General features: G+C 42.0%; 1 protein-coding gene across 1 annotated transcript; it reads right to left on the minus strand.

Moving 5' to 3' along the window:
- Window positions 1-1,124: 1,124 nt before the first annotated feature.
- RMI2 (RecQ mediated genome instability 2) lies at window positions 1,125-27,830 on the minus strand. The gene is made up of 5 exons (XM_039732054.1): window positions 27,722-27,830; window positions 25,526-25,666; window positions 15,089-15,141; window positions 6,907-6,976; window positions 1,125-2,058 (listed from the first exon to the last, which is right to left on the minus strand). The coding sequence occupies exons 2-5, from the start codon at window positions 25,620-25,622 to the stop codon at window positions 1,910-1,912; spliced, it is 369 nt and encodes a 122-aa protein (XP_039587988.1). The 5' UTR covers window positions 25,623-25,666; window positions 27,722-27,830; the 3' UTR covers window positions 1,125-1,909.

Consider the following 27,830-nt stretch of genomic DNA (forward strand, 5'->3'; position numbering starts at 1 on the left):
TCCCCATCACAACACACAGGAATTTCTGCCTCTGTAATCCTGCTGTGAGAGCACTTTGAACACACCTGCCCAGAGCAGCTGTCCTTGCAGGGCACACACAGGTGCAGTCGTGCTTCCCAGTGTAGTTTTAGTGCTTACAACTCACCTCCAACATGTTCTTTATAGAGAACCCCCATGATCTATAAAGTTCACAGAATTTCTGCATATCACACCAAGTTAACCCCAAAACAGATGTAACAAGAGCTCAGCCTTGACCTCCTCCTCAACACAGGGCTAAAGAATCCCCTTATCCTGTAACTTCTCAGTTACATACTCTGCTGTTCAACAGCAACAAAAATCACAAACCCATGTTTTAACTGCAGAATTTGAGACACAATGTGAGGAAAAGGGAGAATTCCCAGTACCCAGCAGAGCCCCACAATGCTTAACTGTGGAAATCCAGAAGCAAGGCCCTTCAGCCCAGCCTTAAACAGGCACCATCAGCCTCTCATGGTGAAGCACAACTGAGCTGGGAGTCAAAGCAAATTCCAGCAGTCTTCTGTTTAGAATACAACACTCACCTTGGCTACAAGTGTCTTTTGCTTTGAACTCCTAGGAAAAGAATTTTTAGTATGAACCAGTTACCAGCTGACATGGCGGTTACATGGATTATATCTGAAGGCTACAGCACTCCACAAGCAAATTTTTTCCAGAACTGCAAACAATAAATAAACTCAGACTGCCAAAAGTCTTTATCTTTGTATGTCTTGGATTTCATCAGCAGGATCTCAAGAGCACAGGACTTCACTGCCTGTGATATGGTCTGGTTTGGAACACCAAACTCAAGGCTGGAATTGTACTCTGAAATCCAGTCCTTAGTCTGCTAAGATCTCACATCTTTAAAGGATGCTAGTTAGTTTCCACATGCTTTGAAAACCTAGTCCCATAATTAAAAAATTTAATTACCACCACTTGATTCTCAACTTAAAATTGTAGAGCATACAATCAGAGATTCTCTTTTCTTCCAATATGCATTCCTAATTAACATAACTCCAATACAGTCCCCAATCACAAAGCCATTGCACACAGATACTGCAATGCATTCATCAGGACCCAAAATCTCTTTAGACAAGATGGAAAATAAAGAGCAGTAATATTTGTACTTTTTATAGAAAAGGAAAGATAATATAATTTAGAATTATTTAAACAGTTAAAAATAGAATACACTGGAAGAAAACAACTTTCAAAAAGGAAAATGCTCTTAGGGACAGAATGCTTGTTTCTGGAGGTAAAAAGTATTTACATCTTGCACCTGGAGAACCTATTCCAAGGAATCCTGCATCACAACTTTTCATAAACTTCACTGGAACAGAGGAGTCATTACCACTTTCAGTATTTCAGAAACCAGAGAGGTATTTTAAGTCAAAGACACTGCTAATTGTTACCAAGAGACACCTGTCTTACAAGCAGTTTACAGTCATGGTGATTACTGAAATACAAAATACAGGTGAAAACGATTATTTCCAAGCACAGCCTAAATGGACTGAAACAAATTTGCCTTGATGCCAGGTGCTGAATTCACCCTGGTAACACGAGCCCTGTTCAGCCCTGCTGCCACAAACACCTTGCTGTAGAACAACTGCCTCAACATGAGCTCCCCCAAAGAGCAGCTAACACACACAGAAACAAACATCCAGCCTTTTTAATAGCATGGACATCTTAATCAGAACATCAAATAGGCACTTCTGAAATATGTTGGTAGAAAAAGAGAGAGACATGAACTGTGATTATGATCAGATAAGCACTGGTCCCCACACTTAACAGAGCCCAACTTCTCACTTTGGAGTGGTTACACAGAATAGTCCAATGTTCTGCACCAAAAAGCAAAAGAAAACAAATGTCCAGTTCTTTTAGGCAGAAAGTAAAAGTATTAGGGGATGACTCTGTGCAAATCCTCCACTTCAAGGTCCCACATACTCTTATGGATGGGGTTTTCAGAGAGATCTGTCATCTTTATTGCTCGAAGAACGGGCTCCGGACTGCAGGACCGCACCACACCCATCACCATTACATACTTCCCTAAAAAACAAGTAAGCATTAAATTTAATTAACCTTTGTATTATCATTTAAATTCATAAACCAAATTACTTAAAGTCAAGTAAACAGTGCAAATTGAAGATGGTGATACTTGTAAGAAAACTCAGGGAATGAAGATTGCTTACAACTGAATTTCAGAAAAGGCTTCATTATCTGTACAGCCACTTCTAAGGCATATTTAACTATATTTCCACATACGATAAGAGCCAAACAAACACAAATTTGTCCTGCTGTGTGAGGGCCTGAGGGTAGGTCAGAAGTTTTAAGCAATAGGCCTATTTTGTACTGCAATTTCTGCAACACTGCAGACCAACACTTCTCCATTTGAACTGGCAGTTCTGGTGAAGGGAAGAGAAGGAAAAGAAAGCAAGAAAGAAACAGGAAAGAGAAATAGGAGAAGAATTTCCTTGTTCGGGGCCGTGCGGAGGGGATGTGCGCTGGAGCGGGCACGGGCAGGGACAGCACCCGCTGCCCCGGGGGTCCCCCAGCCCGCGGTACCTGCGCTGAGGCACGGCCGGCCCTGCGGCACCTGCTCCACGCCCAGCACGGTGAAGGCGCCGCTGCCGTCCTGCAGCCGGGCCGAGCCGCCTTCGGCGCCGCGCTGCACCTCCAGCACGGTGCCCTGCATCCACACGGCCCGCAGGGCCAGCGGCGCCCGGCCCGCCCTGAGGGGCGGGGAGCGCCCGGCCCTCCCGCCGCTGAGGGACGGGAAGAGCCAGGCCCGACCCCTTCCCTGAGGGGCGGCAGCGCTGCGGCTGCGGCTGCGGAGCGGCCTGAGGAGTGGGAGGTGCTGTGCGGGACGGGCGGCCGGGGCCCCGCGGGGCTGTGTGGGTGCGGAGCGCGGCCGTGCCCCGGCCGCTTCCCCCGCCCCGGCGCCCTCGCTGCCCAGCGGCTGCACCGTGTGCCAGCCCCCCTCACCTGGATCAGCCCAGAGCCTGACTGGCCGTCATTTTGCCTGGTTTCAGTTCAGGAGCGGCCCCTTTACGTGCAGAAGGCAGTGGAGCTGGGGCTCGGGGCTCTGGCTCGAGCTGAGGGTGCCGGAGCTCTGCCCCGGGCCCGGCCTCCCGCCCTGCTGGGCGGCAAGGGCCGCGGCGTTCACTTGCCAGGGGATGAAGCTCCGCTTTCGTGAGAAAACAGGAAAATGCACATGCTGATTTTCCCAGGGATGCTTTTCTGGGGAAATCCAGTGCATAATGCACTGAAACCATGGGCAGTTTTAAGATGGGAGTCTTGAATTCCAAGACTGTAACGAATTTATTTACTGTCTGTTGATATTACTGACAGGCTAGTTCACTTTGCTGCAGTCTGGTATTCTTGAAATATGGTTTCTTTTGGGTGGGTAGGTTGACATTTCGCAGTCAGTATTTGCTGCAGTCTGGTATTCTTGAAATGATATGGTTTCTTTTGGGTGGGTAGGTTGACATTTCATTTAGGAAATAAGCCAAGAAATAAGCTAGTGAAGAAAGAGGAGGATGGAACAAAGACAATAATCACGAAAACCAAAGGGATGGGTTCATTACTTTCACAAGTCCTATAACCTACAAAAGTGCAGAATGGGTAAAAATACACTGATTACAATCATTCTTCTTTAGAAGAGCTTTTGTTCTCCATTAAAATAGGCAGATACTTTATTTTAAAAATCTGTTTTTGTCCTGAGTAGCAAAATACATCAAAAGACCTTTCTTCCTACTCACCCATCATGTTGTGAATTATTTATTCAGTTTTTTTTTCTAAATATATTTTCTGTTTGGAGACATTCTGTAAATGGGACTGTATTCTTTTTATAGTGTAAGGAAGCAGTTAATTTTTTGTTACCACTTACAGTAAGAATAAAACATAATATTGGTAATAACAATAAAAACACTGACATCTAAGCACAATACAGAACCATGTAATCTGGCAATCAAATCATATAGCTTACAGGAATAGAAAGACATTAGATAGTTACTGTATATGAATGCACGATTTGAGCAAGGCTCACAGGAGAATATTTGTAATTTATGCCCTTAAACTGCAGTCACTTGACAGCATCAATATTTAGTTTCACATAAAAAAAAATTAATTGTGCCAAATATTGATAAAAGTATTGTATTCCTATTTGTTACTGCATAATAGGAGTGTCTAATGCTTATTAAGCCATTAAATCTACAGATCAAGGCAAGACCCCTACAAGAGTGTAATCTTCAGGAGAGACTAAAAGGTCCCTTTTAAAAGATTTGCCTTCAAGAAATAGTGTTATAAGAAGGGCAAAAGCACTGGCAACCTGCATCAAGAAATGGATTTGTTTTCCTAAACCAGAAAATCCTTATCTTTCAGTAAAATGCATAGTTATGCTGAATTATCTGCGGAGCTCTGCCCCAAGACCTGGTGCAGCTCAGCACAGACACGTTCTGCAGCTGCAGGGAAAGTGTCTGAGGCCTCAACAGACCGAGCTGGAGGTGACCCCACAGGGATCACCCTCTGATTTAAGGGTGGCAGAGGAAGCTCAGCACACAGTTGGAAAAGGCACAGAGGTGGTGCTGCCAGGCTCTAAATTGCACTGGATTAAACATGAGCAGATTTTTTGAGAGCACACTTGATGCGAGAGTTTTGGTTTGCACGGATTAAAAAAGAAGGAATCAATCTCCTCTCTGATACTACACTATGCACCTCACTTCAAAGCAACCTTCAAAGATATTATTCCTCTATGAGATGGTCACAGCATGGTGAAAAAAGGTCAGACTACACCTGGGCAGCACAGTCCAGATGGAAGCAGGAGTCAGGGCTCCCTCAGTTTAAGGGCTCCCTCAATTACACTGGCAGGGTTTCGTTGGTATGGTGCCAAGAGAGCTTAGAAAAGAATTTTACCCCAGATCTCTGAGAAAAGAGATTTCCAAGGAAGCAGCAAATTGAAATTTTCTGTCGAGTCAGACCTTTTTGTGCTGCTACTGATAGTACTACTTAAAATGGAAGCAAGTCCCTGCTTGTGTCCATAATTTTGGTAAAAGGCTGATACTATGCAAGCAGAAAAATCCTTCTTTCCCTTGGCCAGGAAGTCAGATCTTTTACAGCCTTTCATTCTATCTGAGAGAGTTTTAAAAAAATCCTTCTTTCCAGTCCACTGGCCAATGTGTACAGAACAGGTTCTTCAACTTTATTTCTCTTTCCTAGTACTGAGAAGTTATAAAATTGATTTCAAACAATTTTTTAATTTGTGGAGCTGGGAGCTCCACAGCTGACTGCAAGAAAAGTCACACAAAGTGTGGAGCTGAAAAATACATAGATTATAATGGTTATGTCTGAATGGCCCACACATGTCCATAAAACAGATCTGTAAAAAAAAACTTGTCTCTGGTCAGCCTAGAAACTCACAGGATTCAGAACTCAGAGGATGTGACTGGAGCAGGCCAACATCTGCTCTATTCTGGCATCTCCAGCAACAGTCACAGAGCAAACTGCAAATGATATGATTGAGCCTTTCATATCCTCATGCAGAAAAAGGAAGCAGCAGATGGGAGCTCAGCATCACTGAAGGAAGATGTGAAAACAATCCTTTGCAACAATTACTCTGCAAGTGAGGGCTCTGAGATGTCTTCCTTTCCCTGGTATTCATATGAAACTTCACTGAAGGACAGATTTTAGCACATACAGTGTCAGGTTTGACCTTCAAGAGATCTGTCCTAATTTAGACTTATTTTCTTACATTGCACATAGAACAATATGACACAAACACAAGAATATAAAATTCAGTTGTTCCTGGTGTTTGTTTTGTATTGCATAAAAGATGCAATGTGGACATGCTGACTGAAGTCTGGAAAAACATCTTCATCCTTCAAGGTTTTTTTTTAGACTGTTTCATCATCACTGAATTTAATTAATGATTTGAAATTAATGGATCAATGAGTTGGAATTAATGGGTTGGAAGTCAGTTGTATTTACATCCCTAGCATGAGCTTCAGCTGCTTGTAATTTATGCTTTGGGGCAGAGCAGTCTGGCAGATGGGTACTAAATTGTGTTCGAGCAGGAATTTCAAAAGACCTGGAGCCAGCAAAGTCATATGCTGAAACAGGAAAACTCTAGGTGCAACCTGCCAGGGTTTTAATTAGGAGGTGGCTCTGAATAAGTGGTATTTTAGATATGACTTGGACAGGACAGGTAAATGTGAGCAACAGACATCAGAACTCCACTACTTACAACAGCAAGAAGAGGCTCATGGCCTCTCCCATGGTGTCATCAAGCCAAAACCTGCTCTTAGAGTGACAGAAGAGTCACTCTAACATACGGTGACCTAATTTTGTGGCAAATACCATGAACCAAAGCATTAGCAAGGCACCCCCCAGTGCTCTTTTTCCTTGAGAACCTAATATAGCATAGATGCTCTGCATGTGAGCTCATGCTTGGTGGAATCTGTGGTGGATTATGGCAAGAGACTTCCTGCAGCTGCCAGGAGCTGCCAGCTACACCCAGCGTGTGGAGAGGACAAACAGCATCTCCTCTGAGAGTGGGGGGAAACCTCAGCTTGTACAGCCAGCCTTAGAATGAGAAATTATTTCATTGCTGCCACTGGCATGCAGATGTACCCAGTTCCTGTCACTCACCACACATCCCTGCCGTGGGGCCTGCAGGCTGTGAAAAGGGCAGTGCTGTCCTGCTTAGCTGACTCATTTCATTTACAAAGAATACTTAGAGGAAATACTTAGAGAACTGCAGTTGTGTTCTGCAGAAGTGGGTGTCACCTGTTGGTTTCTTTCCATGGTATATATATGCTAGCATGTAAATTAAATAAATCAGTGTTCTGTGGAATAGGACTATAACACGATTAAAGAAAAAATTAATGAATCAGTCTTTACTTTTCCAGTATTGTTTGCTGCTCTGGAAATAGTCTGCAGAGCTGGCTTCCAGATGGGCTTGTTCAAACTCCTGCACAAGAAAAAAGAAATCTTTCAATAGGAAATATGAATGGCATATAAAACATTAGATCTTCATCCTGAGTGAAGCTGGGCCAGTAGCTAGGAGACTTCAGTCACTCGCCTTTTGGACTGAGTTTCACTTTTTAAAAGAATTGGATATTAGCAAAAGCTTAACAAGACTGGAGAGTCCCTATAACCAGTGTAGGGGAATGCAGATCACAGTGCCTTCCCTTGACAGCTGCTGCTCTTGCACAAATACACTCTGATTAGCATGGTCAGCATCCACTTCATTCAGCGATGTGACAGAAGAATAACTTTCTAAAGAACAGTAAGCAGCAGAGTGACATTGAAAATTTAATTTAAATTAAAGTCTGGGTTGTGAAATAGAAATCTACATAGAAGCCAGTAAGGCTGAGAAGTTACAACCATTCCAGAGAATACATTGGCAGGATTCTGTAATAATCAAGGCAATATTCAAAAATACATGAAATAAATTTCTGGTGCTTAGTAGGGAGAGGCTTTTACTAACAGTCAAATTTTCATGAAGGTAAGATCTTTCTCAGGTCCAGCAAAAAGACTGTCTCTCCCTATGAACTTTATCTGGTTTAAACTAAAAACATCACAATTACAGCACCACACTGGATTCACAAGAAACAGCTGAATGACTGAAAAAGCAAAAAACAATAAAAAAGGAAATCAACAGCAATGAAACTTTGTTTGAAGTTGCTCAGCAATAGCACATGGTTTTTTGTACATAGGTGGACGGGGACTTAAATCAGCTTGAGTTTCCAGTTTCTTATTATGGTGTGCATTCTGTAAGGCAAGATTCAAACCCAGAAGAACTTACAAGCCTGGATTGAGAATGCATTTATTGCCATAGCCCCTACAAATAGCAGCCTGCTGCCCAGCTATGGGCATGAGTGAATGAATGAATGAATGAATGAAGGCATGTTAATAGCAGGAATGTTAGATACTATGGGCATGAGTGAATGAATGAATGAACAAATGTTGGCATGTTAATAGCAGGAATGTTAGATGGAAGTCACATTAGTATATGAATATACAAGACCTATGTTGGCATTTTAATAGCAGGAATGTTAGATGGAAGTCACATTAGTATATGAATATACAAGACCTACTTATCTCTTAATAGGTCTAGAAGATATAAAATATCATGTTAAATCACAGAGTTCTTCCTAAATCAGAACACTTAGTGTCTAATTGATGAAGTACGTTTTCACATTCTTAGGGTTCACATTCTTAATTTATTAAAAAAGTCAAAAGACTGCATGAACCAATGGGAAGACAACTCATCAGTTCATTTTAGAAAGACCTCTACAAGCCATATGGAAATGTCATGTTTTAAAATACAATTTGACATTAAAATGTCACAAACTGCCTCCACCTCTTGATTTAAGTAATTTTAATCACAGGTTTTAGTTTGTAGTTTGTAAAGCACCTTATGATATGCACTATGCTGAAACTCTCTAATTTAGACCCATCTCTTTCCACTAAGCCCAGAATATGCAAGGTCAAATATGAATTTAATGGAATGAAGGTCAGAATTTTATTGCTGGCATTCACTGTTATTGAACAGCCATCACTGGCAACTGACCCATGAGCACATCAGTGGTGCTCCAAGATTTTAATCAGCTCCTCCAGTAAGACTTCAGAACCTCACGGTATGAACTAAACAGGAAAACAAACAAACCAGAGGAACATAGAAAGAAACTGTGAAAAGGACCAATGAGAAGTATTAAAATAACTTTTTATGTATAGGTAAGCTGACCTTTCTACTAAACTACAGGTTGTGTGACGTCTGCAGTGAGGCAACTGTAAGAACATTTATCTACCTGAATATATTTAAGTATTTACTAATGACTCATATGAAAATATTTGATTTTTATAGAAGGCTAGAAGATGGCATATAGTGTGCAACACAATGATTGCTTCTGAGTGTAGTTCTATATAGGGTAGCCTTCCAAACTAAACAACAAATCTTGGACTTGAAATTCAAATGCAGCCAAAAAAATGACTCATCAGGGATCCAAATATATTGAAGCCAAAAACTTAGCAAGCTTTCAGCTTGTCATGAAAAGCAGCAGTAAATGATAAATGCAGACCCAGTACACCTTATTTTCAAAACCTGACAAGCCCACAAAACCAGACTTGCAGTAGTGCACTCTATTGCAAAAGCCATCAGTGCTTGTTTGTTAAAATAGAAACTGTCAATACTGTAAGAGCCAACAGGAGACATCAGTTCAGCACAGATGGTGCCTCAGACTCATGCAAATGTCACAGAGTGTCTGTGCAGAGCTGGCAGGACACTGCACATTTTTGGTTGTACCTTTGGAGTTTTGATGCTCCAAACACCAAGCATTTATATTCAAGTAATTTCAAATGTTACACAGGAGCATTTGAAGAGCTGTAGCTCTGTTACAATTTGAATAGATATCAGATATCAGACAATAGACACTTGAGAACGGAAAAAGGCAACACATGACCTTGGATTTGCAAGGCAAAGCTTGGCAGGTCTTGGGCTCCACTGCCGGTTACAGCTTCATTTATGAGAAATCATATTATCATATTAGGTGAAAGTGAAAGGCACATGCAAGTTGTTTTTTTTTTCTTACCTGCAGATCTCTGATGTGCCAATACCTTATCTAGACTCCCATAAAAATAATACTGTGATTACTAATAACCACAAGACGTGGGTTAGATATTTTCATTTTTGTTGTTTTCATAGATTTTTAAGGCAGAGGGAGACTTGAACAGTTGACCCTACTGTTTGACACAGACATTGGTTTATTTGCATTCTGGTACCTCTGGGTCTTCCTTTGCTGAGAATTCAGTGGTGTTTCAGTCCACTGCAGACCACAAGAGCTTCCAGCACTCAGTGGAGCTAAGGAGGCTGAAGCATACTCACTACTGCTTTCATGCTGCCATTTAATGGAATCGGTTTTACATTCATTTCTGGCAAATGAAATACTTGAGTGAGTGTCTGGGGATAGCAAAAATAGTCTCCAGGCCCCTTTTTTACATCTGTCCAGGTTTGTGAACAGCAGTTAAGCATAGTGATGAAGGAATTAATACCTTTGGGCAGACATTTTGCAAATGCAACTGAGCTGGCTCCAGTCACTCTCCAGTTCCACTGTTCTTCCCTGCCCGGAAAAATTAGGCATTCAGGTATGTAGGTTAGATTCAGAACACATAATGTGGATAGTTCACAAACCACTTTGGCTGGCCCAGTTAAAAAACAGTATATACTGCTCATAAAACCAGTGCTGCTCATTATCAATCACTGATTCTTCTGACTGACGGATGTATTTCCTGTTTTGATGGATACACAGTGCCTTCTGAAAAATGCTACACACTTCAGGCCTCCTGTGATATCAGCCCAAGTAATGGTCACTAGCAACTTCCAAAATCAAGGCTGGGAGGAACAGTCTTTACAAAGAAAATCTCTGAAGTTTACTTCAGTCACAGGAGTGTTCATTTAAATAGTGCCACATTTTACTCAAAACTGGCAGTGTTTGGAGAATGTCCCTTTTGCTTGTGGCAACTTTCCCTTCTGTTTCTTAGAAATGTCATTCTACTACCCTGGGTTCTGGCTGGACATATGATGTCTGGGGAAAACATAAATTCCAGCCAAAGAAAACAGAACTGAAAGTAACTGGAGATCTTTCTCATTCATCTTTTGATTTGTACACTAGATAGATGTGTTTCCTTCTAAAGGCTGCATTTCCCAGATAGAAAGCAGTAAAGCTCCACCAGTACTTCTGCAATTTCCGTCACACAGCTGTGGAGTGCTGTGAACTGATAACGTTTGTAAAAAGTACTTGTAAAGTCATAAAAGGAGCGGTGCCATGAAATTCTTACTCATAAACTGTGGTAAAAGTTTCTGTCCTTGAATTCCAAGCATTTTTTATGTTTTGAAATGTCCTCAAATTATAGTTTATGGTCTGTAATCTTACACTAATCTTGGTTCAATTCCTGGTACATGAGTAGGAAAGAGTGTATTTATTATTTCATCAGAAGTTACAGATATATGCCTTAGGAGCAATGCTTTCATCTTTCCTGGTACCTGTCTCTTGCAAGCTCATACTGAAGAACAAGTTTCCATCATGGTTTTCATTTGCTGCTTTTCATTCACACGTTTATATTGTCTATAAATGTCTGAATATGTAATGCCTCAACTCAATAGCTCTCAAGTTGTATCTTCATGTTGCAGCTCTGCCTAAATGGGCAAACTGTGCATTTCAGATGGTAAAAAATGAACAGGCTCTGCATGAAAAGGCCTCTGGAAAGAAACAAGTTGTCTCCTGGGTCAGTCCCTGTCCTACATCCCACTGAGTGGCAGGAGGGAACTTCTGCTTGTTTTTCCAGCACTTCTACCAAGTGCTACAGCTTGGCAGGGCACAGTTTGGCCTCTGGAAGCAGGTTAGCTCTGATCATACAAGCACAAAAGTCCTGTGAAGGTGGGATGAGACCCCTAGACTGCAGACCTAGGAACTCTGCAGTGTACCTAATCATGTCCAAATGCCTCAGCAGGATGGTGCTCCTGCTGTTGCAGAGCTGATTCTGGTTACCTCCTGCTTGGGACAGAGGCACTTCCTGATATCTTTCCCCACTCCCCTTCCTCTCTTCTTCCTTCAGTGTACACAGACCCTGCAATAAAACCTCAGTCAGAAGGAAAGGGAGCTCTTTATTGCATTGAGATTATAAAGCAACAGATGCCTTGCACCTGGGAGGTACTGCAGCTGCATTTCATCGGCCAGGAAATGTTTCAGTCACAAAATGCTGCATACAGGAGAACTGAGACTACTTGTTTTTAACCCTCTGCCCTGCTGGGCATCAGTTTCCAAAGATGAGCTGGGTTTTCTAACTTCCCTAGAACTCAGGGCTACTTCTTTCTGGTCCAAACCTGTTGTAAACTCTAGCATTTATTTTGGCTATTGGCTGAGTAGTCATTTAACCTCACATGTTCTACTTAGAGTACATTCTAGGAAACTTCAATTAGTTCATGTTTTCATCTGAAATACAATTACATTTTTAAAAGAATATTTTTTAACATAGAACACCAATTCAGTATGGTTTTTCCTTCCCTCAGTGTTGCTAGTTTGATGTTTATAGAACAATTGTCACTATTTTTTCAGACGGAATCTAATAATAGAGGCTTGAAGTATTTTGCAACCCTTCAGAGACTTCATTAGAGACATTTTCTTAAAGGGGTATCATTATTTTTTTAAGGCTCCTCTGTTTTATTCAGCAGTTTACTAGTGAGATCTTTTGTGGGAATGTGGGTGCTTCAAGCTTCAGTTTGGGGAATCAGGCTCAAACCCCTCCCTGGCATGGACTCAAGGACATGCTTCTCAAGCTTATTTTGAAATTAGGACCTCACACCACAAACTCATAGAAGGAAACATTCTCTGGTCTTCCTGTGAACTTGCTTTAGTTCACAGAAAGGCTTTCAAGAGCCATTGACCCACAGAAAGAATGGGCCTTGCCTTTAGGTCTGCAGGTTGGGGGTTTTATTTGTCAGAGGTAAGCCACTGACTTCTGTCTCAGCCTCAAATACCACTTCAGTAGCTTATCTAAGAACTGATTAATGTGCAGTAAGTTAACAGCACTCAGAGAGGTCACCAGAATCCAGTGTTTCCCAGTCACAAGTGACTGCTCTAGATGTTAAGTTCCCAAATACTTAACAAATACTCCTCATTCCCTCTCAGTGAGAGGAGACTGCTACTTACTTGTTAGGACAACTGCAAGAAAAGGGAGAAACTGAGACTGCTCTCTGCCAAGCAGGGACACAAATCTCACTTTTCCACATTCTGAGGAGGTCTAAGTACAAATCAGCTGCCCCAGCAATGCTCTCTTGGCTTGCTCCATTTTTAAAAGACTGCCTTTCTTCAGAGACTGATTTTTGAACAATCTCAAGGGGGGAAAAGCTGCAGCTCTGTAGGCAATAGCTCCTTACTGGCTGCTTGCATGGCACACTGGCTGCTTCGAATCCCTTTCAAAGAAACTCAGTGCTCTCAATGTGCACCACAGAGGACCATAAACAGGTCCAGCACTTTGTCTCACAAACCTCCAACTTTTCTTGGGCAGTGCTCAATGTTGTGACACATTTCTTTTCTGGCTTTTAGCCTAATTAACTAGAACAAGTTCACCAGGCAGTGTGTTTCAGAGCAGGGCTGAAATCCATGTCCTCATTCAATGCTGAAGCTATTGGCTTGTCTTTCCTTGCTGTTCCTGTTTCCTGATCTGTGAGTATAAAGCTGGTCCTTGCAGAAGGGTTTGTTGTACTCACATGTACAAACATGGTTTAACCAGCACATCATCTTGTCTTTCACCCAGTGACCTGCTCTTGCCACACTTGAGAGACAAGCAGAGCAGTCAGAAAAACAAAGCACGTTTTTGCAGATTGAATTGCCTTGGAAAAGCATGTGGGTTTCTTGCAGTAAACTTCTCCTGTTTGCTGTATTATGTGAGTTCACTCTAACTGTGTGTAATGATTGCTGACAAAGGATGTAGATGATACGAGATATAGCAGGGGGTGAAAAGGGTGGACACTACTGAAAATAACTTAGATGGTAAAAGAATCAATTGAGAAGATGAATTTTCAACACACTGACTCATTCAGATGGAATAATTTGAACAAATTTGCAGTGATCATCCAGACTCTTCTCTTAAGCACAACTTATGACAGATAATGACAGATAATAATAGAAAGGTAGTAAAGATCTTGTGAACTCTGAGCCTGTAATCACTTGCACAGTAATAAGCTGCAATGCTTTTACTAGATGTCTTCAGCATGCAGGGATGAAAACATAATTTTTCCCTCCAGCAGAGGGGGCTTGGCAGTAAGTTTTCTAAACACAAAACCAAATGATTTCCTTAGAAACTGAGTAATACTAACATTGAACTGACTTTTGTAAGAACTTGCGTAGTATTATAGGTAAAAGCAGAACTTCCTCCAAATGAGATATTTAAATATAAGCAGACACAATTCCAGTGAGTGTTTTTCTGGCTATCTTGGTTTGCCTTATTTCTCAGTGTGGCTTTTCTACTTCAGCAGAAAGCCCCTGCAGTTATACCTGACTGGCAGTGTGCAAAGTTCCTGCTAAATCTGTCCCTGTAAAACACTTCAATACATGCACAATTAAAAACAGAGAAGGCACTGAGGTAAAGTCCTGGTGGAAAGTTTCCCAAGCCACATCAAAGGTGTGTATTTGAAGGCAGAGCATTTCCTCTGAATAGTTCAGGAGTTTGCAGTACAGTTATTTGAGGCCATAAACAATTGACATAAATCTGGATGGCCAAAAGAGACACTGGCAACATCACAATATGGATGAGACCAAAAGTGTGGATGTAATCCAAGGTGGTACAAAAGCCCATCTGAAGCTAATGCTTAGTGTTAAGTTGCACACAGTATTATGTAAAGACAAAAGAGTGACACAAAATTCCCTTTAAATTAAAATAGGCTTGCTAGTAATCTGGTAAATTCCTCTTTTTCATGGTTAATTGGACTTGTTCCCCAAGTACTGTTTCCTTGCTTGATTTCAGCTCTAATAGGGGAAAGGTACAGGCAGGTGCATTTGAATACCTGGCATTATATTCTCTTTATTTTTTCTAATGGACAGTCTTACTCCAAATGCAACTACTTGAAAATGGCACTGTTTAGAGCTGTTCAAAACCTGATTCTTTTACTTCTAATGAGAACCAGCTGTCAGTTTTAATGACAGATTCTGGTAAATGTAATTTCACCTCTGTGGCTCCAGCTTCTGGCGAAGGAAATATTGAAAATAATGATGCACAGCAGTAGCTCAAAATGAAATTCGTGCCAGATGTAGCAAAAGGTGCAAATGACTCACCATGACCAGTAAGGGTGCAGCACTTTCCCTCCCTGACGTGGGCACAGGCTGTCCTGTCACAGCCACAGGCAGCAGTCACCTTGCAGGATGCAGGGAGGTGCAGCTCCCCCAGCACTGGGCTCTGCCCACTCACTGCCCTCACTGGTCATTCTGGTGAGCTCTTCTCAGAAGGCAGGATCTCAGCACCCACTCTGTTTGTGGGGTACCTCCCACGTAGCCCCATAATCTTCCCTAAGTACTATACTTACATGAAGAGTATGTGGGGGAGGAAGAAGAGGAGGAGGAGAAGAGTTCTGGTCACCTGGTGAAGTAAAATTGTCATTTATTGTGGATATCAGAGTGATCAGGTTGTCTATTAAACCTTCTATTTGGATGTACTATGTACTGGCACTATTTCTGGTATTTCTGGTAGAATGAAAAGGGGGTTAGGGCAGTTCATTGGGAGGAAGGGGGATGGGGCAGGCCACTGTGTGTCCTAGGTCCCCTAGCCACAATCCCAGCTGATGGCACCAGCTCTGAAAGATGGTGAGCCCCAGCCCCTCCTGCCTTTGAATCCCCTCATTCCTGCCACATCTCCAGACTTCCACCCACTGATGTCAGCTCCCCCTGTCTTTGGACCTGGTCCCTCTGCGTCCCTCACCCCACATCTCCAGTGGCAGGTCCCCAGTGCCAGCCACCCCTCAGCTCCTCTGAGAGCTCCTCCTCTCAATAATCTGAGTTCCTTCCTGGCCCCAGCTCCTTGGCTATCTTCTCCTCAGGTGCACTTGGGAAAACCTTGGCTCCTGCTTTTCAGATGGGAGGGCTGCAAACACACCAAGTCCTCCATCATTCCCCCTTGGCTGAGGGAAAGCAACTGAGTGTCAGCTTTGGTAAGGCCATGCCCTGCAGAGCACTGCTGTGGGGGGCACTGGAGGGGACTGGGGAAGAGAAAAGAGAAGAAAAGTGGGCAGTTATAGGAATTTGAAAGAAAAAGAAGAATGTACTTTGATGCTAATGACTTGAGTCAGAATACAAAGAGGCTGAACTTCCCAGAAAGGAAGTTCACTAACAAGGAACCACAGATAACCTTCAGATGCCAAACTGAAAACTCTGGAGAAAGTAGACAATTCTCAGAAGGGAAAAAAAATAAAGCCATGTACAAACTATAATTAATATAACAAAGAGAAAGAAAGCAAAAGGGAGACTGGATCTTGAAACTAAAAGAGGTATTAAGCAGAAATTAAAGGGTCACCTAGATAACATTGGGCTGAAAAGCAGAAAAAACCAGAGCAGAGTAAATTTTAAACCTGGGCCTGTGTATTTTAAATTTGAAACCTGCTCTGTGTATTTGTTCACACAGAGCAAGGTCAGATGGAACAACGTTCCAGCACTATTATGGAGGAAACCAATAAGGAGTTAGCTGGGACTAGCACAAAGGGAGTATAATAAATAAAATAAGGAAAAGGACTGTGGGGGAGAAGAGACAAGGTAGAAACAGAAGTGTAAACAAAGAAGCAGCATAACAGATATTATATGGATAAAGAGGGGAAAAGAACAGTTTGTTCTAAGTCAGTTCATGGAAACCAGCACATCTCCCAAACCTGTTTTATTAATTCCCAATGCCAAGTTTAAAGCTGTGTGTGTACAGAACTTTTCACATGGAAAGGCAACTGTCTGTACAAATTCAAATGGAAAGCATTATCTCAATGGCAAAGGATGTTCCAAAACCATGAGTCCAGAGAAGTGAAATGACATGTAACTGCTTCAGACATAAAATATTCTAGTGCAAGTGAGAATGGATGTTGCTGATCTAAAAGCTACTAGACATTGCCACAGCTATTACTTTAATATGGGATTCTTCCAGCTCAGTTCATCTTTCCATAGGTGTTAATTCTTTGAAGGAACAGTAGGTACATTAGAAAATGTATTATAAACAAATACATAATTGTCTCCTATTCAGCATATTTACACACATACTCTTAAAAAAAGAAAAAAAAAAGGCAATTTCTGAGTATTCTTGCACATGAAATGAAAGCAAGAAAAATGTGAATTCTTGCACATGAAATGAAAGCAAGAAAAATGTGATTTTTAGGCCATCAAGAGATGCATGTAAAAGCCAGTAAAAGTATGTGAATATAAGTCCTATGAACTTTCATGTGAAAGATCCAAGCAGACACATCATTTTGCAGATGTGGGTGGGGTCACTGCTAACCGGACAAGAAGTCTGAACAGTCCTGTTGGGTCTACTGTGAGATCATTACCTTAAGACAATAAAAAGTAATGGGTCACATTTGTCAATTCAATTCCTCCAGGGATGAATGGAGCCCCTCTTGGTATGGTGCAAAAAGAGAAGTAAAACCACCCAACCAGAAAAGGGTGTCTGTGCTGAGTTCCCAGTGACTGCACCGGCTGAGTCACAGCGGGTTCTTGGACATGCAGGGGAGTTTTAGCAGGAAACCGCCCACCACTTTATTTACAGCTCTCCTCAGCCCCGCCACTCGACTCAGCTCAGGAGATGATTTTATCATCCTGCATGTTGGGGATGCAGTTGCACAGAGACACTTTCCAAAAGGCCTCATATGTTTAGTGTTGGTTTTTCATGAGGTTTCATGCATTCACTTCAGATGGAAGAAATACTGTCCCTTCTGCCTCCTCTCCATTGACTCAGATTTGTTTGAGTCATCCCTGACCTGCCCAGATGCTTTGCATTGCTCAGCTCTGTTTAGAAACCAGCACGATGGCACTGTGTGCCTTGTGAGCACAGGCAGATGCAGTAGCACAAAAGCACTTATCTTCAAAATTTGAACACTTCTGGTGTCTTGTGATTAATTTTAAGTAAAGCAAGATCCAGAAAAGCAGGGTGTAGCTCAGTTCTGCCAGCCTATCCTGCCTCAACTCTGTGATTTCCACATTCAGCACCTGGGAGAGTCCTACACTCCCACGTGCAGCACATTATCTTTTTGGCTATTAACATAATTAAAACAACAGTAATTTTGTGTTTAAAAAACTGTTCTGGAATGCTAGCAAGGTTTCTTCTTTGTAGAACACAGGATTGTCTATAGGAAATTGTATTAAAAAAATCTAATTGCAAACTCCAGGCCTTAAATTTGAGAAAGGCCTCCTTGTGTTTCCTGCCAATTCTGTCCTAGTTTTGTGAGAGTTGAGATCACACATTTCCCCAGCACCCCTGTGTCAGTCGGTGCACACATGTGTGAGTGGGCAGATTTCAGGTTGCATATGCAAATATAAATCTGATATTGCCCAGTTTTTCAGTTCTTGGCTTTGTAACCATGTACCATCACCGTGGTGTGTACCAGGTACAGGATGGCAACAAGGCTGTGGTAAGTGCTCTACTGAAGTGCAAACTCCTAATTAGGAGAACAGAAGAGGAAATGGGGTAACGATTCTCTGGAAGAGTGATGGGCTCACTGCCCAGCCTCATGACTGCACTGAAATCCCATTTTCAGAGGGGAATGGTTACTAAATCCCCAGTGATGAGCACTTGTGTCCAGTCATGAAGTGCTCCTCAGTGTGGTAAACCCAGAGCAGAAAAATGCACAGACCTTCCCAAATCTGCTTCTGCCTGCTCAGGCATATGTCATATTTTCCCAGCCCTGAGAAGGGGGCTGGGAGGAGATAAGGGAAGAAACAAAACCCAAGAAGATAGCTATTTGTGTCTGCATATAGCAGTATGCAGAATAGTTTATGTAAATTAGAATCAGCTACAGGACTTCTGGGAAGTTGGCAGTGACACTCTCAGTGTCTCAAAGTTAAGGTATGAGTGAAATTAAGAGAGGAAAGTCTCTTAAAGCTGTTTCTAAATAACACGTATACAAATGTGCCGTTCATTCAGCAAGAATTGCTTGGGCAACCTACATTGGCAGCTTCAGACACTCGGGATCACTTTCTCCTTTTTATGCTTTCTCCTTTTTTTGTGCTGCTGCACAAAACTCTGCTTGTGGGTCATGTTTTTGAAGCCAGATTCAGCTTTAGCCCTGCCTTTGAAGGTCACATTTGAGACATCATCATAGGTGGAGCAGAGGAAGGATGCTGCATGAATCATGAGAGATGATCTGTTTGCCAAAGCCCTGCAGGCTGCACCACTCTTGGCATTTTGTGCAGCAGGTCTGTCACATGAAGAGGATTCATACAGAAAAAACTCAGTGAGTGCCACTGCCTAACAGCCAATGGCTTTTAGCTCCCCAGGCTCCAGTCCAGGGTTTCCCTCTCCTTGCAGATCACAGCCCTCCTACTCTTCCCCCACCATCACAACCACAGCTGGTTCAAAATTAACAGAAAATAGCCACACTCAGATCTGCCTGCCACCCGCTAGTGGAAACTGGGAATTCACTGGATTTCATGGAACTGGAGGCAGGTCACACACACATTATGCCCCTGATACCACGATGATGCCACGATTTATCTACACAGTTGATATTTTAGAGTTTCATGTATGTAGTTCAGTTTCCCTGACATTAACCTTTGGAAAAAAAATAACAAAGAAAGAGAAAAAAAAAAAAAAAAGAAAGAAAAAAGAAGAAGAAGAAAACCCCACAGCCTTTTGGGGGATCAGAAACCAATTTCAGGAAACATTACCAACTTTGATGGTAAATGCAGCCACTGAGAGTAAATGCATTCTTTTGTGTGTGTGTGTGTGTATCAGACCAAGTTTTTAATTGAATTTCCTACAAACAGAAGTAAAAGTGTGGAATGCTATGACTTACTGCTGGAATAACACAATGCACCATTATCAGTGGTGATCTATTTTTAGTATGGTCCATGAGCAGGCAAGAAGTGAGGGCTTTTTTGATCCAGGCAAGCTGCTTTTTCCAGCCTTGACACTTGGAACCCTCCAGTGCAGGTATCTCTTGGCAGCCCTGCCTGGGGCTCCCCGGGTCTCTAGCCTAATGGTCAATCAATGACTGTCCTGGAGAAAATGGGACACTAAGAAAGAAAGGATAAAATATGCAAGGAATAAAAAGCCAGAATTAAACTGGAGAAGTTAGGCAGTGTCCTTTAAGTTAATTCAAAATTTGTAATGGAAGTGTATCTAGAAGAAAGCTTTGAATGTCTTTGTCCTTAATCTCTTCAAAAATAGGCTATTTTTTAGCAGTAGATCTAAGGTCAAGACTGCTCTGTTGTGGGTGCAATCCTGCTTTTCCATATTGTTAAAAACATCTACTTGGAGATCTCTGCCCAGCTGCCACTGGCAGCATTTTGGATGAACCAGTCAAGTCTGCACGTGAAGTCACATTTGCATTTTCCTATTGCCACAGCACATCCATCACATTCCTAACAAAGCAACAGCACCAGCTACAGAACAAAATGTTCACCTTGCACGACAAAGAAAAAAATTTCTGAGATACTTCCTAAGAACACAGCTACTGTCCTATTGTTGCTGTGTTTATACACCACTGGAACAGGAAATCTTCTGAAGGGTTCTGATGAAACTCCTGCCAAGTCTTTAGCTAAGAAGTCTAAACTCGAGGAAATTTCCTCCTGATGAGAAATTCTGGGTGTCTGGCTGGCCTCTGAAGCTCAGTAAACTCTCAGGATATGCAGGACCATGTCTGTAGCTGCTCCACCTTTACCAAGGGTAAGGACAGCACTGTTTGAGGATTACAAAGGGTCTAAATACAAAAAGTAGTAATTTAACTTGTTAGTAATTTAAGCTTTCTTGCAGACCCAGGAAGAGAGTATATAAACCTATTTATATGGGAAGTCATGAGAGAGAGCACAGTATTTAAATTTATATTAAATTTACATTCATACATTTATTGGTATTTCTTGCTGGTACTGTAGTAGGTGCTTAATTGTATCCATTTGCCTATAAAAGCTCTTGAGGGAAAAGGCCCCAACACTTGGCATAGGAAGAATTCTATCTGCTTTTTCTTTACAACTTATCACACAGCTAATCTGAATTTTTAAACTGGTGATTAGAGAAATCTAATTATGGAACTTCAGCTTTGATATGGACTAAATCAGCATTACCTGAAGGCTGTATGAATTTATGCTGGATGAGACTGCAGTGTCAGCAATATACTGATCACTTTGTTTAGAAGTAAATCCTGAAGGTCATGGACACAGTTTTGATACTGCTGCAAAAACTGAGAGGGAACTCAGTCCATACTCCAGTGGTATCAGAACAGCACAGGGCAGCTGGAGCAAAGAACGAAGGAGAAGTACAAATGTAAACTGTTCTCCTGTAAGAATAGCTCCTGTTACCTTTCCAAAAGGCTTTTCTCTCAGTAAAGGTGTATTAGAATCACCAGTTTCAGGCATCACAGGTCACTACCCACATGTCCAGTAATTTTACATGGTGATCTTGGCAAGCTCAATGCAATTAATGTGATTAAGGGTAAGGCTTCCTCTAGACTCATTATCAGAAATTTTCCAGTATTTTCTTGTGACGTTATTGTGAACGGAAATAGATCTGCAGTTGAAATGCAGCACAGCACTCATTTCCAGTTTAACACAAGTGACAATAGGACTTCTTGCACTCTCAGAGGACAAAGTGGCCCTGGAAAAGTGAGTCACCACAGACAGAAACCCTCCCTGCAAGGGCAACTCTGTGAGGTCTCTCCAGAGCTCCTGCAGGAAATCCTCCAGGCTGGGCACTCTTCCCACTTTCATATTCTTAATTATCTAATTTACTGATAGAGGACATCAAGACCTGCATGCTAAGCTACACTAGTTTTACATAACATAATATTTCTTCTTAATTAATCCAAAAGTATGTGTGTTGAGGTCTGTATATAACTTATAAAGATATTTCTAAAATTAGAAAATGCTTCATTAATACCTTTGGATGATGTTTCTTTAACATCAGATGCCAAAAATTCTAAATTTAAAGGACTTTTTTATCTTTCATCAGAAACTGTCAGCTTATTCTCCTGATTCCTAGAAATTTTCCTGGAGCTGGAACATGGTGAAGCTAATCCATTTTGCACTCAGCTTGTTGAGTTCACATGTAAAATTGGCTGAGGTTTGCAATAAATCTGGAGAGGGAAAATGTCTGAAGAAAAAAATCCAATTCTTTTTCCACAAGAGCAATTATGGTGGGGTTTTTTCCTTTTATTTTCTTGGCAAATGAGGAATTAATATTTGTACTCTGAAGAAAACTATTGACCCACCTATCAGGACTTATCCTTTCTCCAGTGACAGAGGAGGAACAGAAATCTGGATCATTTCTCAATACTTTGAAGAGCATAAGCCAATAATAAAATCTATATTGGACCAATCTGTACAGTAGAATAAAAGGTGCACATTCAGTAGTTTCTGTTTGTTTGGTATAGGAGTTGTTATATACTGCAGAACCAAATGTATTCCATCATCAGAAGTTTGGTGGTTTATGATTTGGGAACTGACTGCAACTGTAAAAAAGATCTGTCAATGAAGTAGATTCCAATGACAGGAGGAATACAGTCAGCATATCATGCCCATGAGATATGCCATGAGATCTTTTCTCATACCCATATGCCATGAGATCTTTTCTCTGAGTATTAGCAGTGATTTATTCAGATTTAGTCATCCAGGCTTGATGGCTTTAAGTTTTAAAAATCCAGCCAAATAATCTGAAAGTGCCTCAGTGAGTTACCTACCTGGATCTGGCTGAGATGCTGCAAAACACTGCTCTGCCATCACCTTCTCATTTCTCAACTTCCAGTGTGCTAATTCTGCCTCCTGTAACAGCACCACATCTGTCTTTATTCACTTTAAGAACAAGACCACTTTTTTTTTCTTTTTAATTTAGAATCTCTCTACATCCAAAAAAATGGAACTGAGATTTGTATCCATTTGACTATATTAAGAATGAATTTTATTCAATTTCTGTGGACTGAAAACCAAATATGAGGGAACAGTTGAATAATTTCCTTTACCTCATCCCAAGCATAAAAGTCTCCCCATGTGCTGATTATGCCCAAGAATAAAATGTGTTCCTCTAGCCTGCACTGAAAGCTCTGTAGTCCAGCAGATGTATCTGGAAGCCAAACTAGCTTCATATGCTTCTGCTTCAACATTTCCAGCCCAGTGTCTATGGCTGCAGTTCCCCTGAACAGCACCCTGCTACCTCTTCAATTAGCACCAACATTATTTTTAGGGATCCAAAGTTCCTTCATCAGTTGTGGAATATGCACATACAGACACACTCACACACAATCTAGCAAGACAAATTTGTCATTTGGATGAAAAAAAAAAATCACAAAGCAGGCTGCCCTTTCACAATTCTTTACCAACAATTTGACTTTCCCTTTTTTTTCCCCCAGTCAACTAATTACAAAGAAGGATGTCTAAACTACTGAAATGCAGAAAGCCCAAACCACATTTTCATGTGGTTAAGTGCTCAGCATTTGAATTCATGAGACTATTGTGAATCTTGATTTGACTTAGTTAATATCAACAAGGAACTTCCACTGAACATCACACAGGATCCATTTAGTCTGGGCTCAAGGAAACCAGCATTAACTACACTGAGAAAGTAACTAACATAATTCAAAATAAACAATTCCAGAACAGCCAGCTGAGAAAGAAACTTTTCTCATAGCCTCAGACAGTTAATTTATTGGTTATTTGAAAAATAGCAGTTTATATCTGTTACAGTGAAATATTTCAGACAACATGGACTATTCAAAGGAAGTTAAGGGACAGAGAGGCTCAGCTGTTACTCAGCCTTAGTCCACAATTAAGCTTAATTTGCTTGATTTCCAAACCTCACAGTTCTCCATTCTAGCCAGCACACATATGCATATCCTTTTTAGAAGACAAAACCACTAATTCCTCTCATCTATCCCATCTGGATGGGATCTGACTTAGACATTCTCTGCAGAACAGCACAAATTCCAGTTCAGACAGAATTAATTATTGCTGTACCAACTGACTTGCCCTTTTCTAGGTAGATGCTTATCAAGGCTTGATAACAAATTGGTGACATCCTCAAAATGTATTTTTTTCTTGGCATAATGACGAATTTGCTGTGACTGACAGCCTGGCCAGACACACATTGTTCTTCAGTGATACCTAGCATGATAACTAATACCAGTGTAAAGTGAGTCACAACTGTAGCTGTTTTACCTGGAAGAGTTGATTAAAAGGATAAGAAGATGAGCTGTATTCATCAGGCCCACTTTATTACCTCTTAACTTAGAAAATGGTTGATTGGCCAGTATAGGAATGGAAATGTGTGAGGCAATGTGACAATGGCTGCATCTCTTGGACAAGTCCTGTTTAAATGCATCAAACTCTAACCCAAACACTGCATGAGAGTGGGTGACAGCTTCACGCTTGGCTCAGTGCTGCTGGTTTCACTGCATCTGAAAGCAGACTCACAGACAGTGTGGTGTCTAATTTACTTGTAAAATCAAAGAATTCCGATTTCAAGGGTTTCGTTTAAATGAAAATTCAGATTCTGGAGAAGAAAACAAAACCCACTAAAACAGGAAGGATGGTATTGTGGTTAAGTTTCTAGTATAGGGCTGTGAAGACCTGAATTATGTTCCATTCCTAGCCCTTCTGCAGACTATCTCACTCTCTGACTTCAAGCAAATCACTGAATCTCTTGGTGCTTCAGTTCCCCTTTTCTAAAGATTATGTTGGTGATTTGATCAGTGTAGATACTGAGCACATTCATATAAGAGCTATCATGTACAGTATCAGCACAAGAGAGGCTCTAACCTCCAAAGACAAATAGTCAAATATAACTCTATTTACTGAACCAAACTGTACCAAACTCTAAACAACATGCTGTCCCACAGACACATTGGCCTGTCCATTAATCCAGATTCATAACAGAATCAGTGTCTGCTTCTATTCTCAAAAGCTAGGAAAAAGCTAAAATGGGGAGTGCCTGTTGATTTCCTAAGCCTTTCAGGTTTTCTGATTTTTTTTTTTTCCCTGGAGGACTGTCTCTGCAGTGGGGATGAATTCAGCAGGGTGTGGAATGCCCCATAATGGAATTTATCGTGGGGAATACCACACATGGTATCACAACCTCATCCCTCCTGGTGGTGTCAGAGGGTGAGGAATGGTTTGGAGCACAAATAGAGGAAGCTCTGCCTGCATTATTCTGCTGTTAGTTGGGCTAAGTTTGGAACACTAACAAACAGGCAAATGTCCCACATATCCCCAACAGAAACAGTACTCTCTCACCTTCAAAACCATGTTTTTTCTCCTGCTGCCTCCTGGCAGACCTTACCATCCCTATTCCCAGTGCTTTCTAACAAATTCCCTGTCACTTTTGTCCTGTTTCTAGCCAGTAAGCCATGCTCCTGCTGCACAAATGTCCAGCAATTCCTCTGAATTTTCTGTCATTTTTCAAAACAATGTTTACAAAATAGGGCTAATGACTTTCATTTTTAACAAAAGCTGAGTTTGTTCTTTATCCTAACTTTTGGAGGTTTACTGATACAAACCTTCAGAGCAAAAGCATTTACTTTCCTGCTCTAGAAAAAAGGGAGAAAGGAAGATGGGGTAATGTCTCCCAATAATTTTCTCTCCAGATTTTGCTTTTCTTTCCTGAGACCATCAGCAGGGAAGGAAACACAATTTGTTTCTCCACATGGAGAAAAATAGGCATTTCACATGGAAGGCCTTACTTACCAAACAGACTCTAATTCACCTTGCAAAAAGCAGCAAATGCCCCTTAATCTGCCAGAGCACGGGTCAGAATCACCTGGACTGGCAGCATGTTTTCACCTTCAGTCCTTTACCTAGAGATGCTTCCCCGTGTGCTCTGTCCAGCAGCTCTGCCCGGTTCCCCTTTCTGCGCTGCCCTCTGCTGGGTTCAGTGACAGCACCCTGTGGCATCCTGGTGGCACGGAGCTCCTGCCAGGGCACACACTGCCGGGGGGCTGAGGCGAGGGAGAGCATGCAGGAGAGAGAATGGAACGACGGAATGGAGAGTTGCAAAACCAAAACATGAGTGGGTAAAACTGAAGATCTCCCAAGAAAGGTCAACTTGTGGGACCTTCACATCTAAACCCTCAACTCCTATCACAGAAACTTCACTCACTGTGCAAATCTCCCTCACACAATACAGCTGAAGCCCATTTCTCCTGGGCAAGTCTTTCTACGGCACTTCATGGAGCACCCCGCACCACTCTCACTGTGGGTCACGTAGGGATGGTGTCAAACTCCATAAGCAGCAGCCTGACACGCTTGGCTTCTGGTGTCCAAGCTGGCAGGTTCACTCCATCACTCTCCTCTGCATCTGGGAGTTCACCTGCCCAATTAAGCCTTGCCAAGCTCTGAAGCTTTGCAAGTGAATGTTATTACCACATTCCTGCTCAATGAACACAACTTATTGGATGGACACTTTGTCAGCTGCACTAGACAGTCTATGGCAGACAGACTGCATGAGCACCTGCAGGATCTTTCTTTCCCCTGTGATCTTACAAAATTAAAAATTATATGAGAGTGAAACAGCTTTCCTGGCACATCTACAGCAACCTTCAGCCAACTCTGTCTCATGTGAGAAACTCGCACCCCACTGTGCTGCATTACAGCCATGAAGTGCTCTGCCCTTAACAGCCACAGACGGCAGGACAAGGCTGCAGAGCAGGGAGGGAGCTCGCTGGGCGCCCCGGGGGCTGGGGGAGGAGCTAAGAGGATCTGAGCTGCACTTTTGGTTCTGATTTACCTTATCTTGACAGAGTTAAGCACTTCAAAGCCCTTTTCTTTGAAGAGTCGGGGGGAGGAAGGGGACTTTGTCTTGCCTAAGTAGACTTTAAGCTGTTCAGGGCAAGGCCTGGCTGGGCTACCTATGTGAACACCTACAGTGCCATGTCCAAACCAGCCGTGGAATCCACCCCTGCAGGGAGCACGCTGTGCCAAAGAGTGGCAAAACTGCAGTGCAAATTCTAAGGGAAGTTTCAGTTCCACCAGTCCTTCATGCATTTGCTTTACACAAATGAGCTTCCCCTAGCAGCTTATGCCAAACCTTGACTAAAGCTCTGTTGCTCAAAACTTGAGAGAAGAGTCTGAGCATAAAGTGAATCTCTGTGCAAGGTCTTAAAATTAATGGCATACTGCTTCTCCAAATTCATGAGAATCATTCTCCTGCATGACAGAACATAAGCAGTAAATTTTGGTGGCTAAAACATCATCAGAAATGTCAAGATTCACCCATTGTACACTGGCTGCACATCACTGTAAGGTGCTGTATTGCCATCAGGTTAAGTCAGTCTGTGATCACACTGGATTTTGAAAAGAATATTTAGTCTCAAAGCAAGAAATACATTCCCTCAACTTCATCCCAAAGGACAACTCACAAGGCATTGCCAGCCCCTCTCGCCTTAATCACTTGACAGAGACAATTCCTTTGCATTGTTACAAAACAATCATGTTAACTACGGGGAAACTTGGCCTTTAAAACGTGGTGGCTATTTAAGACACATCCTATTTGGAAGAAAGCACACTTTACTGGGCCTGCTTAAGGGAGCACATAAGACACTGGTGTGGTATTTGAGGTTTCAAATCTCCTTCTGGGTGAGCAGGAGAGCATTCCTGCACTGGCTGCTGGCAAGGTTATAAATACAGCTGGGATTTGAACAGCTACTTTTAATACTGATTACTCTAGAGAAAACCCCAGGGAAATTCTGCTTTAAGAACTGAAACCCCAGTGTAGCATCTTTACAGTCTTCTCAGTGGAAGGATCATAAGCTTCTCTGAATGCTTTTTGCACTTTGAGATTATTAGTCGAATATTTTGTCCTTTCTTTAACATTTAAGTTATACATTATGTCCTCTTACCTTACCTCTTCTGTTCATGCTGACAGAATGGTTAGCTCTGAGGAGAGCAGCTATTTTCACGTTAAACCTCCCCGCAGTGGTTGCTTGCTTGCTTTTCTTGCCATTTCCCCCCCACGTTTTGAGACAGCTGCCATCAGAGCCTCATCCATCACCTACCTCTAGTGTCCCCTGGCCTCCCTGGGGCCTCTGAGCGATTCCGTGCTCGGATTTCCCCCCCAGCACCTCTCGACCCTGCCCGCGGCCACCGCCTGCTCCTACGGGGCTG

This window comes from Passer montanus, unplaced genomic scaffold (assembly GCF_014805655.1).
Source record: "Passer montanus isolate IOZ18808 unplaced genomic scaffold, ASM1480565v1 scaffold8, whole genome shotgun sequence".
Taxonomy (NCBI): Eukaryota; Metazoa; Chordata; class Aves; order Passeriformes; family Passeridae; genus Passer; species Passer montanus.

Bases quoted from the DNA above. Each gene is read 5' to 3' on its own strand.
- RMI2 (XM_039732054.1), bottom strand. From the start codon at position 25,622: ATGCCACAGGGTGCTGTCACTGAACCCAGCAGAGGGCAGCGCAGAAAG. The intron at 6,977-15,088 runs GTAAGTATAGTA...TTTCTTGTGCAG, and splicing joins CTCCCCCACATACTCTTCAT to GAGTTTGAACAAGCCCATCT. The intron at 2,059-6,906 runs GTAAAGACTGAT...CTTGTTTTTTAG, and splicing joins CAGCAAACAATACTGGAAAA to GGAAGTATGTAATGGTGATG.